At 41.3% G+C, this 13863-nt stretch overlaps 1 protein-coding gene and 1 pseudogene across 1 annotated transcript; one reads left to right on the forward strand and one right to left on the reverse strand.

Moving 5' to 3' along the window:
- Window positions 1-6833: 6833 nt before the first annotated feature.
- LOC115868838 lies at window positions 6834-6909 on the reverse strand (annotated as a pseudogene).
- A 5116-nt stretch (window positions 6910-12025) lies between these two features.
- Window positions 12026-12973, forward strand: LOC101647689 (olfactory receptor 10G2-like). Its single transcript, XM_004698888.3, has one exon. The coding sequence runs from the start codon at window positions 12029-12031 to the stop codon at window positions 12971-12973; it is 945 nt and encodes a 314-aa protein (XP_004698945.1). The 5' UTR covers window positions 12026-12028.
- Window positions 12974-13863: the final 890 nt, after the last annotated feature.

Consider the following 13863-nt stretch of genomic DNA (forward strand, 5'->3'; position numbering starts at 1 on the left):
CATAGATCTATCAATAGAATAACCTCAAGAACATATAGATTAGGAAAACATAGATTAAATCATTTAAAACTATCTGGCTTACATACACTGTTTTAATATAATTTATTTCATTAGAATTTATATTTAATTACTAACCGATATGCATTTACAGTTGTCAGTAATTGCAAGTTTAACATCCAGCTCACAAAATTCCTGAAAGTTCCACAGCCAGGTACAATACTAATTTAACTAGTAAACCGGAATTAACTCCAGCACACAACCCATTTCAAATATGCATACTAGCAAGTCACACAAAAGCCCAGGTAAGACCATCCTCCCTGTGTGGCTCAAGGCACCTGCCAGACCTTCCAGACACCAACAAAGAGCAAGTACCCCAGGACCTCTCCAACCGTCTGAAGCTGCCTTCTTTTCCCACTACCATTGGAACAATGAAGTCATCAATGACTTTTTTCTTTTCTTTTTTATATTTTGAAGATCAATCTTGATATGTTTCTGTTTTTATAATTGATATTTTGAATCTCAATTTATTTACTTTTTTAAGTCATTTTATTGGGGGCTTGTACAACTCTTATCACCATACATACATACATACATTGTATCAAACACATTTGTACATTTGTTGCCATCATCATTCTCAAAACATTTGCTTTCTACTTGTGCCCTTGGTAACAGCTCCTCATTTTTCCCCTCCCTTCCCACACCCCACTCTCTCATGAACACTTGATAATTTATAAATTATTATTATTTGTCTTATCTTACATTGTCAGATGTCTCCCTTCACCCACTTTTCTGTTGTCTGCCCCCTAGAGAGGGGTTATATGTAGATCCTTGTAATTGGTTCCCCCTTTCTACCCCACCCTCCCTCCACCCTCCCGGTATTGCCACTCTCACCACTGGTCCTGAAGGGATCATCTGTCCTGGATTCCCTGTGTTTCCAGTTCCTGTCTGTACCAGTGTACATCCTCTGGCCTAGCCAGATTTGTAAGGTAGAATTGGGATCATGATAGTGGGGTGGGGGTGGGGGGGCAAGAAGCATTTAAGAACTAGAGGAAATTTGTATGTTTTATCGTTGCTACACTGCACCCTGACTGGCTCATCTCCTCCCCATCAAAGACTTTTTAAAGTGGAAATAACTACTACATTTACACAACAGATACAAATTTAAGGTTTGGGGTATTCTTGTCTGGTTTTTCAGTATCCAGAGAAGTGCAAATATGTAAGAAAGATTAAACCTTACTATTGCTGATAGAAGTGTCAAACAGAAAAATAATAATAATAATTTATAAATGATCAAGAGTTCATGAGGGCAGGCGGGGGAGAGGGGAAATGAGTTGGTACCATGGGCCCAAGCAGAAAGAAAACTATGATGGCAAGCATATGTACAAATGCCCTTGACACAATGGATGGATGTATCGATTGTGATAAGAATTGTAAGAGACTCCAATAAAAATTTTTTAAGTGTCAAATAGTCCCATTACTGTGGAAAACAATTTAGCAGCCCCTTTAAAAGTTGGACATAGAACTACCAAATGACTCAACTATCCTGATCCCAGGTACACGTACAGAGGCCATGAAGTCAGAAAGGCAGAGTCCTGCACACCGATAATGTTCATTAAAGCACTTTTCACAGTGGACAACAAGTGAAACAACCACCAACAGGTTGATGGATAAACGAAATGTGGAATGTACATAAATTCTGTTCGTAGGTCACATGGCGTCTAGTTCAATCCAAAGAACTGCTTCCAAGGATCTTACGTTACATGGAGTCTATTTCCATCTGATAGAACAGAGTAGAACTGCTTCACGGGGTTCTAGGGGCCGTGATGTTTATGGGAGCTGGTCACCAGGTCTTTCTCCACAGACCCACTGGTGAGTTTGAACCTAACCTTTCAGTTAGCAACCCAGCACTTAACCATTTTGCCACCAGGGCTCCTTGAATGGAATACTACTCAGCCATGTTACCGTAGTCTCTCAGTCCTTGCTCAGAGTGGCTTACAAAGATGTGAAACCATTGAAAAAAGAAGTTAACACCCAGTTCCTTAACAAACCCAGGGACAAAGGAACAACAAGTGATCTAAAATCAATGATGAAGAGGGCGTAGGATGCCTGGTAGGGCATGATCAAGGGCAATGAAACTGAGAGGAATGACTGAAACCTGAATGAAGGTCTACCATGATATTGGGACAAGAGGAAAGTAAAAGGAAATAGAGGAAAGAATCAGTAGGCAATAGACATTTATAGAGTTCTAAATACAGACATGTACTTATGTAAATATATTTATATATAATGAGAGTGAAATAGATCTATGCACATATCTATATGCTAAGTATTAAGGTAGCAGACAGACATTGGGCTGTCTACTCAAGTACTCCCTCAATACAAGAACACTTTATTCTAATAGTCTGGCATTCTGTGATGCTCACCTTCCTGACATGATCGCTGAAGAAAAAATGGGTGCATAAGCAAATGTGGTAAAAATAAATAAATAAATAAAATTTAAAAGAAGCAAATGTGGTGAAGAAAGCTGATAGTCCCCAGCTATCAAAAGATATAACATCTGGGGTCTTAAAGGCTTGGAGATAAACAAGCAGCCATCTAGCTGAGAACCAACAAAGCCCACATGGAAGAAGCACTCCAGCCTGTGTGATCATGAGGTGTCAATGGGATCAGGTATCAGGCATCTAAGACCCAGAACAAAAAATCATACCAATGTGAATGGGGCAAGTGCAGAGTGAGACCCAAAGCCCATCTGTAGGCAATGGGACATCCCCTTACAGAAGGGTCCCAGGGAGGAGATGAGCCAGTCAGGGTGCAGTATAGCACGGATGCAACATACAACTTTCCTCTAATTATTTAATGCTTTCCCCACCCCCTCCCCCAATCATGATCCCAAATATACCTTACAAATCAGGCTAGACCAGAGTGTGTACTTGGGTACAGATAAGAGCTGGACACACAGGGAATCCAGGACAGATAAACCTCTCAGGACCAATATTCAGAGTAGCAATACCAGAAGGGTAAGGGGAAGGTGTGGGGGAGAACGGGGAAACCGATCACAATGATCTACATATAATCCCCTCCCAGGGGGACAGAGAACAGAAAAGTGGGTGAAGAGAATCATCGTTCAGTGTAAGACATGCAAAAATAATAATTTATAAATTATCAAGGGTTCATGAGTGAGAGGGGGTGAGGGAAGAAGAGGGAAAAATGAGGAGCTGATACCAAGGGCTCAAGTAGGAAAAAAAATGTTTTGAAAATGATGATGGCAACATATGTACAATGTGCTTGACACAATGGATGGATGTATAGATTGTGATAAATGCTGTACAAGCTCCCAATAAAATGATTAAAGAAAGAGAAAAAGCTTTATTTGAGTGGCCAATCACAGAAGCACAGTGGGCCTTGCATCACCTAGATGGCTTCCCAAGCATCACATTTAAGGGTTTATATAGGTAGGAAAATATGAAGATAAGTAGAAAAATTTGAAGGAGAGTCTTGTGTTAGTCTGGGTACATTAGAGAAACAAATCCACAGAAACTCATATGTATAAGAGAGAGTTATATAAAGGGTAAGTGCACATTAGGAAACCTCCCAACCCAGTGCTGCCCAAGCCCACAAGTTCAACATTAGCCCATATGTCCGATACCAATCCACAAAGTCCTCCTCCATCTCACAAAACACACGCAATGATGCTGACTGCAGGAGGAAAGCCCAGTCAGTGAACTTGTAAGCATCTCAGCGCTGGCAGGGGTCTCCACACGGCTGCTCCAGCACCCAGGGCTGCATCGGGGTAGGTCCATGTGGCTTCTCCTTGGGGATATCTTGCAGGAAGTGAGCCTTGCCAGCTGAAGCAGGGAACTGGCCAAGGCAGCTGCACCCTGTTGCAACCATCACAAAGCAAGAGACCCAAGAACTCGAAAGGCGAGGCTCACTGAGCCATTGATAGCTCTGCCCTTCAATTAACCCCACATGTGTTTATCAGCCAGGTGGGCACAATAATCTTTAACTGTCTCAGGCCTCTGAAGCTAATCAGATGAAGCAAATGAAATGGTTTTACGGTAGCTCTTAGTCTGCACATGCTGTCAGGATTTTTGTAGGCTTAAGACAGCTGCTAAGAGAACAAATGGCAGAATCCCAGTCCTCAGTTGGGTGAAAGCCCATCAAAAGGACAAGGTGGCCCAATCTGGGCGTGTTGACCTGGTGGTTGTAACCAGTTCTTTGCCCCCAGTCATTTGGGGTTGTTTTGGCTTGGCTTGGCTTGGATAGCTTTGCTTTACTTTGCTGTTTGGTTTTGGTTGTGAAGGATGTTGTTTTGGTTTTCTTATAGGCTCCTGGCACTCTTTAAAAAGAAATACTACAAAAAAAGAAGTGCTCCCAAGCAATAATGCCATCTAAAAATTTTATATAGCTTGAGGCACCTGTATCGGTCATAAACAGACACCAAGTACTGACTCATGTTACAACATGGATGGATCTCGACAATGTTTGTGCTAAGCAAAATAAGCCAGTCCCATATGAGGTTGCACAACTTGAACAATGTAATCAATGTCACTGAATTGTACAGGTAGAGATTGTTGAAATGGCATATGTTTTATTTTATTTTTTATCATTTTATTGGGGGCTCTCACAGCTCTTGTAACAATCCATACATCAATTGCATCAAGCAGATTTGTACATATGTTGAGGTAGCATGTGTTTTATATATACAATAAAAGGTAAAAACTTTTTCAAAGGACCATTAACTCTATTATCCAAAATTAAGTGTATTTCAATATGTACTCCTGGGTATAATGTGAGGAAATGCATGCCCACGTCACACATCAAAGAAATTAAATTACAGCAATTAAAGGCCATTCCAACGGAGCAGTTATCCTCTACAGCGCACTTTCTGGAGGTGTCATGATTCCTGCTTGCCATCAAAACAAATAGTAATGAGAATCTAGGGAAATGTAGTCCTCACAGGGGAAACATTTCGGGGCAGAGCTCCCAAGAGGCAAATATTTTCTTCAAATCGCTTGACAGTGTTTTTTAAAACTGGATCACATAAGATCTAGCGAATCACATACATGATTTAAATTCACTACAATAACTAGAAAAGTCATATTTTATAAAGAGCCTCCAAGGGAAGAGGCATCTGATAGATTCCTAAAACAATCAATGTGCTGAGGCAGGAAACATCTAATTCCAACCAAAACAGCGATCCAATAACCCATCACCACACGCCGGGGAGATGCTCTGAAGAACTATTCCATCCCCTGCTGGACCATTCCACCTGAAAAGAGGCCAGCCTCCTCGGAAACTTTGCTATGTGAGTCCAAGCTAGAAAAGCATTCCTATGGCAAGATCTATTCACAATAGGGGAAAGGCTTAATTTCAGACTTTAGAAGTTTCAGCAATTGTGCCAAAGTTTTGTTTAGTCTGTCTGTTCTCTTCTGCAGCACATCACCTTGTGCTCAGAGTTAATCTGTTCACCAGGTGGTTGTTAATGAAGCTAACTTTTCTCTGTATTGGGGATTTTCTACTTTGAATTGAGAAAAAAAAAAACATTCTTTTTAAAAGCTTGACATTTATTTTCTATAATTGGGGGAGGTAATGGACACCGAGTGGCACAAAGGCTAAGCCCTCTGCTGCTAAGAGAAGGCTGGCAGATCAAACCCACCATGGAGAACTGTGGAGGGAATCTGCAGCGTAAAGACTGACACCCTTTAAGGCAGTTCTGCCCCATCCTAGAGAGTTGCTGCAAACGAGTCCGATTGATTGGACAGCACATAGCAACAACAACAGCAATGCAATCCCTGGGTGGTGCACAATACGGTGAACACACTCAAGTGCTAACCAAAAGGTTGGAAGTTTGAGTCCACCCCGAAGCTAATCCAAGAAAAATGAACTATTAAAAGACCTGTGGGATATACTTCTATCTTGACACACTTGGTGTCGTTGTGAGTTAAAATCAAATTAATGGCAATTGGTTTTGATAAAACATACAAATTACGTATCTGATTCAGTCATGCTTTGCAAATACAGTAAGAGAATGATTTCTTAAGAGTTGCTTTCCCCTGTGTTAAGCATATTCCACCCACTTACTCGAAATCTGGAAGACCTTCCGTTTCAAGTACATTTTCTTAAACACCTTGTTTTTTCTTTCTACTTAGAATAGAAGAACACCTTGGGATCATCAGATAACTAAAATGGAGGTCCTACCACCACACTATAACCAAACTCCTTCCACTCCCCTTGCTCTGTCTCTGTTCCCAGACTACCTTCCAAGGCTCAGAACACGAAGTTCGGAGTCTGGTTCTGAGAGCAAAGAAGAGTGAACTAAGCCTAGGCCATGCCTCATCCTTTGCTTGAGCAATTCAGGTTTGTTCCACGTGGAGATACCCCAAAGCCAGCGGAGTCCTATCCAAAACCCCAGCTCACTGTAGACATGCCAGCAAAAAGGCCAAGCTCCTTATGTCGCTATGACGAATCTGGTTTTATATGTTTACATGTATGTATGTATTTATTGGGTGTAAGAGAAGAGGCCCTGCTTCCCGAGGGCTCTAATGGATTAGCCTCCTGATGAGAGGGAACACATAATACCATCTATTCTGCTGCTTCCTACCTGACTCTCTAAAGAGGATTGCAGCCCTCCCTGAACTCATCTGTCAATGCCAGCCTCTTGCCTTTCCTCCACAGGAGCCTCTCCTTGGGTTTCCAGGTCAAAAGCCCTGTACTTTATCATTTGCTGGTTTTAATGTTGATTCATTCAGTTATTTCATTGAGCTCTTACTTTCTTTAATCATATACTTTTGATGATAAATTCTATTTACAAGACAGTCTTTTTTTTTTAAATGGGTTTTCCGGGGGGGCGAAAAAAACGAAAAACAGAAAACCTGCTAGACAAATTCTAAAAGAGCTGTAACACTAACAAGACAGTCTTAACACTGCTCTCTCTCTCTCACTGCCACTGAGTCAATACGGACCCATAGTGACCACCCATGGGATTCTAAGTCTGTAACTGTTTATGCCAGTGATTCTCAACCTTCCTAATGCCATAACCCTTTAATACAGTTCCTCATGTTGTGGTGACCCCAACCATAAAATTATTTTCATTGCTACTTCATAACTGTCATTTTGTTACTGTTATGAACCAGGTGACCCCTGTGAAAGGGTCGTTAGACCCCCAAAGGGGTCGCGACCCACAGGTTGAGAACCATTGTTTTACGAGCCTAGAAAGCCCAGTCTTTCTCCCGTGGAGCTGCTGGGGGTTTTGAACTGCCTACCATGTGAATTACAGTCCAACACTACACACTTTTTAAAATAGAAAAAGTTTAGTATATATTTATGTGCATAATCCTTTATCAAATTAGCCAAGATATTCAAATTCTTGGTTTTTAAATTGATGAAGCTAAGAAAGACCAAATGTAAAGTATGCATTTGAATTATGGTGTTATTGAAGAATATTGAAATTACCGTGGACTGTCAAAGAATCTACAATTTATCTTGGAAGAAGTACAGTCAGAATGCTCCTTAGAAACAAGAAAGGCAAGGATTTTGTCTTACATACTTTGGACGTGTTATCTGGAGAGACGAGTCCCTGAGAAAGAACACCATGCTTGGTAAAGCCGAATGTCAGCCAAAAGAGGCCCTTCAAGGAGCTGGATTAACACAGGGTCTGAAGCAACAGGCTCAACCAGAGCAATAATTGTAAGGCTGGTGCAGGACTAGGCAGTGTTTCATTCTGCTATACAAAGGGTCACTTTGAGTTGGAGCTGATTCGATGGCACCTAAAAACTCAATTAACGTAAGACTCCACAGTTCAGCCAGATTGGCAGTCCTATAATCAAACCTCATGGATAAGTTAAGAGAAGAAGCGTTCCAGTAGTCTGCTTCTATTGATTTCGTCTCAGCTGGTCTCAGACTTCTTCTCTTTTTTAAAAGTAAGTCCTTCTGCAAACATATCCCTGTTCTTCCAAGAGTTTTTACCTTCTAGAATTTGTCTTTACTCACCTCATCAGAGTCTGACTTTTGAAACCCACACATGCACACCACCCCAAATGAAAGCCATCATTCTCTGGTGGCTGCCTCTGCCTGGGAAACACAGTCATTGCAGTGGCCACCGATGTCCCTGTCCTCCCAGCCTCTCTGTGCAGGTACAACTGGAGAGAGAGGAAAGGAGCCTTCCCCCATCAGGGATCTTAGGAAACTGTACCCAGATTGTATGCACCACAACCATGGGGAAACAGATTGGAGAAAAAAAATACACTGGAGCGCAATGGTTACGCTGCATAAGCCTTCTATAAAAGTTTGTGAAATCATTCTTTTTTAACACAATTCTAGTACACTCAGTGTTTGAATATTTATTTTTAAACTTAGCCAGAGATTACTTGCTAAGATATAAGCATAGAATGTATATCTCCTCTTATAGAAAATTCACTTGGCTCATGATTAGCAGCATGCACCTACTCTCTAAGTTTGGCAAGTCTTTCGGTTGGAGCCAAAGATATGGCTCTGCATCCACCTTAAAGAAATTCCTCCTCAAAAAATAAAAAATAAAGACATTCCTCCTCCCTCCAGATGCCTTAGCCCTCAAACCTAAACAGTGGTCTGAGCGGCTTAAAGGAAAGAGGAGGAAACTGAAGCTGAAATGAATTTGGAGTCTTGTGACAAACACGTTCACTTCACACAATAACACACACACACACACACACACACACACACACAGAAATTCCTCCTTCTTCCTGAAAAATCCGTAATAGAAATGCAACGTTTTGTGTGTGTGCTGCTGTGGCCAAAGTCTATCGTGAAAGTTGTCTGTGAATCCTATAGAGCAAGATACATTCAGTACTATCAATAATTGCTGAATTGTAATAGACAGTCTTGGTGGCACACTGGGTTAAACATTTGCCTGCTGACCCAAAGCCCGTAATTCAGACTCACCAGCTGCTCAGCGGGAGAAAGCTAAGGCAGTCTGTGTTTGTAAAAACGTACAGTCTCGGGAACCTGCTCGTAGAGAAGTGCTACAGAGTCCCTTCAGGTCAGAATGGACTCATGGCCCGTGATGGGTATGTTTTATTGTTTATCCGTATAATTAGTTTTGAAATAATAACAAAGGTAAAATATTTTGAGATTGGTATAGTCCATTTGATTCCTGTGTGTTCCATCTAAGGACCACATGTGTAGTTGCTCTTTATGTTATTGAAAAAATGTATTTCCAATGCATAAGTCATTGGTCTTGCAAAACTCTGTCATGTAATCTCTCACATCATTTTTATGCCCCTTGACTTGCCTGCTTAGGAATCCTGTCTTTCTCCTCCTGTTATTCAGGTGTATTAGTTGCTGATGTTCATAGAAGCAATTTTCTTCTCTGGTTAAGTCACCATGTGAAGAAAATATCCTAAGGAAGAGAAAGTGTTATACCTAAAAAGCAAAGCAAAACAAAAAAAACCTGCCATGAAGTCTGTTCAGACAGAGTACTTCTTTAGGTTTCTGAGACTGTAAATCTTTACAGGAACAGACAGCCTCCTCTTTTTCTTGGGGAGCTACTGGTGAGTGTGAATTGGCAACGTTGGGGTTTTCAGTCCAATGCCTAACCCAAAGTACCAAGAGGGCTCCTGTTTTTTGTAGAGTGGACCAAGGGGAAATTCTTCATAACAAAGATATAATAGGTAATTTCCTTGAAAGAATCTTGAAGCAACGTTTAAATAAACTATTCCAGACCACTTTAAAAATTTATCTCAGATGTGTGATGTCATTGGGAGTCACCCTCCTGAAATTGGGTTATATGTTTTTTCTGTTTTATGATATATGAAACCCAGGATTGATGAACCCATAGAGAGGGTTTCCAGTAGGGGGTACAATGCAGGGGGAGATGAGGTAAAAGGGAGATGATGTCGAGGAATCCAGGAAGGAAAAGAATGTTTGGAAACTGATTGTGGTAGCAATTGTTCTATACTGCTTGACGTGATCGAACGATGGAATGATATATGTATTAACTCCCAATTAATAATGAATTTTAAAAGAAAAAGAAAAGCTCTGTCCAGGAACTGAGACCCTGGTATCAAGATGATTCTGCACACACTTCTGAGATATAAAGCTTTACAATTACCACCCGTAATGTTTTATGAGCCCACCTGAAAGCTATAAAGCTATGAATGAGAACCCTACAATTATTCTTGAAATCAATTATGGTAACATTTAATGTCCAAGTATCCAATAAAGCTCATTCCCCAGTCCTAACCCATCTTACTTGTGAACTCAACCCCAAAATTAGCTAATCAAAAGACTATACTGCAATTTCTTTGTTTCATAAACTATATCCACTGATGTAATACAAGTTTTAGTTGATGTCATCAGTTTTCACTCATGTAAACTAGTTAGTACCTTCCTGTATCTGAGTGTAATAAATTTTCTTTGAATCCTATCAATTCAAATTCCATTTTTATGGACTAAGTGGCTTAAAAATTACAACACAAATAAGTTCCATTCCTAACTCTGTCTTTAAGACAAATTTGTGTGTAAGTTGCTACAGTTAAGTACAGTACATATCTAACATCAGTCAGCAAATACTTTTTCTTAAACCTGTTTCCATAAAGTTGATTCTGACTAATGAGGATAATGCATAAAAGAATTAAAGAAAGACTTCTGGACACCACTAAACCATCTTTAATATAATACTCACTGCCAGCCTGTTGATTCTAATTCATAGTAATCCTACTGGGCAGAACACAGCTGCTCATTTGGGGATTCCAAAACTTTAACTCTTTACAGGAGCAGACAGCCTCATCTTTCTCCCACGAAGCTCAGTGTAGAAGCCACTATGCCACCAGAGTTCCTTTTAACATAATAATACAGTAATAACAGTAAGTCTGTTTTGATTTGCATTCACCGGCAACGTCTGTTTGTTACAAACCCTTACATATCTCAATTTTAATTTAACAGGCTTTATAGGTGTTGGTTCTGTGGACCTGTACACATATCAAACACTGATAACCTCGGGACTGCCTGTGTTGATGATCCTTCTTTGTTTCCAAGTTTTACACTCCAATAACCAGAAATTGTCAGTGCATCTTGATTGCATGTTTGATCGGTTTTAGACTGTAAGTGTTGCTAAAAAAAAAAAAAAAAAAAACACTTCAATTTCTTCATCTTTCACCTTAGTGCTTGGTGTAAAAATTTGGATAACGATCATATTAACAGCTTTTCCTTGTAGACATACAGATATCCTATCATCGACAGTATTGTATTTCAGGACACATCTTGAAATGTTCTTTTGCATGATGAATGTGAGGCCATTCCTCTTCAACTTGCCGTTCCTGGCAGAGTAGACCATGTGATTACATAATTCAAAATGGTCAATGCCAACCCATTTCAGTTCACTAATGCCTAGGAGAGAGGAAGAAAATTGTTCTTACCACATTATACTAAAACCACATTTTATTACATAAACTCTTATCTTCCTGAAGATTGTGTTCTAGGGGAGAACTCTTCCCACTCAAGTGGATCCTGAAGAATGAAGAAACATTAACCAGATAAATCAGGACATATTTGGGTTCAGTGGAAAGGAGAAAATTGAAGGAAAAAAAGATTATAAAGGTATTCAAAGGTCATATCTCAAAGGTTCATGTAGATTTTGAAAAGAAACATTTCGAAGCTATTAAGTCAGAGATAAATAATAGATTTAATAATTCTGGAATAATTGTTCCACAGTGCTCCAGACTGCCATATACTTTTCTGCAGGCCTCCTTTGGGGCATAGACTCGTTATAGATACTCATACTATCATTCAGACACAGCTCTGTTCCTTGACTTTCTATGCTTGTATGTAGTGTTTCCCACAGAAGAAGCACTTGAGGGCATTTACGTTTCTGAGGACCTATCTTGCCAAAATGATCGATGGTAAGTGATTTCTCTACTTAAAATACAGAAGTCCTCTGTGTAATCCCAAGGCTCTGTGATCAGATAAAAGCATCCCCTTATGGGCGGTTCAATGGGCGGTGTTCCTCTTCTCTGACTCCACTGTTTGTCTCAGCAGACCACAGAAGGACATGGACAGGACCAACAACACCATGGTGACAGATTTCATTCTACTGGGCTTGTCTCACCCTCCCAATCTGAGGATCCTCCTCTTCCTGGTCTTCTTCATCATTTACATCCTGACTCAGCTGGGGAACCTGCTCATTCTGCTGACTGTGTGGGTTGACCCAAAGCTCCATGCTCGCCCCATGTACATTCTTCTAGGGGTGCTCTCCTGCCTTGATATGTGGCTCTCCTCGGTCATCGTTCCTCGGATTATTCTAAACTTTACTCCTGCCAGCAAGGCTATTCCATTTGGTGGCTGTGTGGCTCAACTATATGCCTTTCACTTCCTAGGTAGCACCCAATGCTTCCTCTACACTTTGATGGCCTATGACAGGTACCTAGCAATATGCCAACCCCTTCGCTACCCTGTGCTCATGAATGGGAGGTTATGCACAATCCTTGTGGCTGGAGCTTGGGTAGCTGGGTCTATCCATGGATCCATTCAGGCCACCCTGACCTTCCGCCTGCCCTACTGTGGGCCCAATAAAGTAGATTACTTTTTCTGTGACATCCCAGCAGTGCTGCGACTGGCCTGTGCTGACACAAAAGTCAATGAACTTGTGACCTTTGTGGACATCGGAGTCGTGGCAGCCAGCTGCTTCATGTTGATTCTGCTCTCCTATGCCAACATCGTCCATGCCATCCTGCAGATACGCACTGCCGACGGGCGCCGCAGGGCCTTCTCCACGTGTGGTTCCCATCTCACTGTGGTCACAGTCTACTATGTCCCCTGTATTTTCATCTACCTTCGGGCTGGCTCCAAGAGTCCCCTGGATGGAGCAGTAGCTGTGTTTTACACCGTTGTCACTCCATTACTGAACCCCCTCATCTATACACTGAGGAACCAGGATGTGAAATCCGCTCTGAAGAGGATGGCAGCCGGTCGAGGGGCAGCAAATGCAAATAAGTAACCAGCAATTCAAGGACCACCTACACCACCGTTTCCTCTCTCTCAGCTTCTACTGGATGTGGCAAAGGTTCAACAAATCAATGCTGATGGAAACTAAATGGAATGTATTTCTACTGGGCAGAAGTTTGGGGTGCTATATTCCACTAAATTGACCGGAATGGTTTTGCACTACCTCTCAGGAGAAAGCACATCCTACATAAATGTTGACTCTGAAGAAGGAATGCTCGACCTAGGAGGAGAATTACTCCCTGCAAATTTGGAGGGAAAACTGCCTTCATACTTGCTCCACACAGCTTCACTCATTTGCTGCACGCCTAACTTTCCAGGGCTCCAGTAGGGGTTCACTGCGGCCTGAAAACAAACACATGCTCCTGAGAACTTGGTTGGCGTCTCTGTGTGGATGCCTATATTTTATTTAACACCTCATTCTAGCCCCATGCAACAATTCACCAAATTCTGTGCAGTCTATCTTGGCACTATCTGTCTGACCTACTAAGTGGTCCCCTTGTCATCCCCATCCCTAATCACACTGCTAGCAAGGTTTAATTCTGAAGCAGAACTGAGTGCTTCATTCCTTCCCTTACATATATTCAGTGGCTCACACTGCTCGTTGATCAAGACTCCTTTGCTTGGAATCAGTCTCCCACAACGTCAGCCCAACATACCTCATCCCCTAGAACATCTGCTTCCTCTTCTCTTCCCGTCCAATCAATTTACCTGCATTCCTTGAACACTGCTTATGTTCCTACCCTTGAGCCCTTCCTGGCATAATATATTACAATCTTGAATAGTCTTCATCCTTCCATAAACTTATAGAACTGTTAAACTGTTGTTTTATGATGCTTTCAAGACCGGGAAAAAACTTATTCTTACAAGACACTGTACCTCACT

This window comes from Echinops telfairi, unplaced genomic scaffold (genome assembly GCF_000313985.2).
Source record: "Echinops telfairi isolate 266 unplaced genomic scaffold, ASM31398v2 ScPeMD7_18;HRSCAF=68, whole genome shotgun sequence".
In the NCBI taxonomy this organism is placed as follows: domain Eukaryota; kingdom Metazoa; phylum Chordata; class Mammalia; order Afrosoricida; family Tenrecidae; genus Echinops; species Echinops telfairi.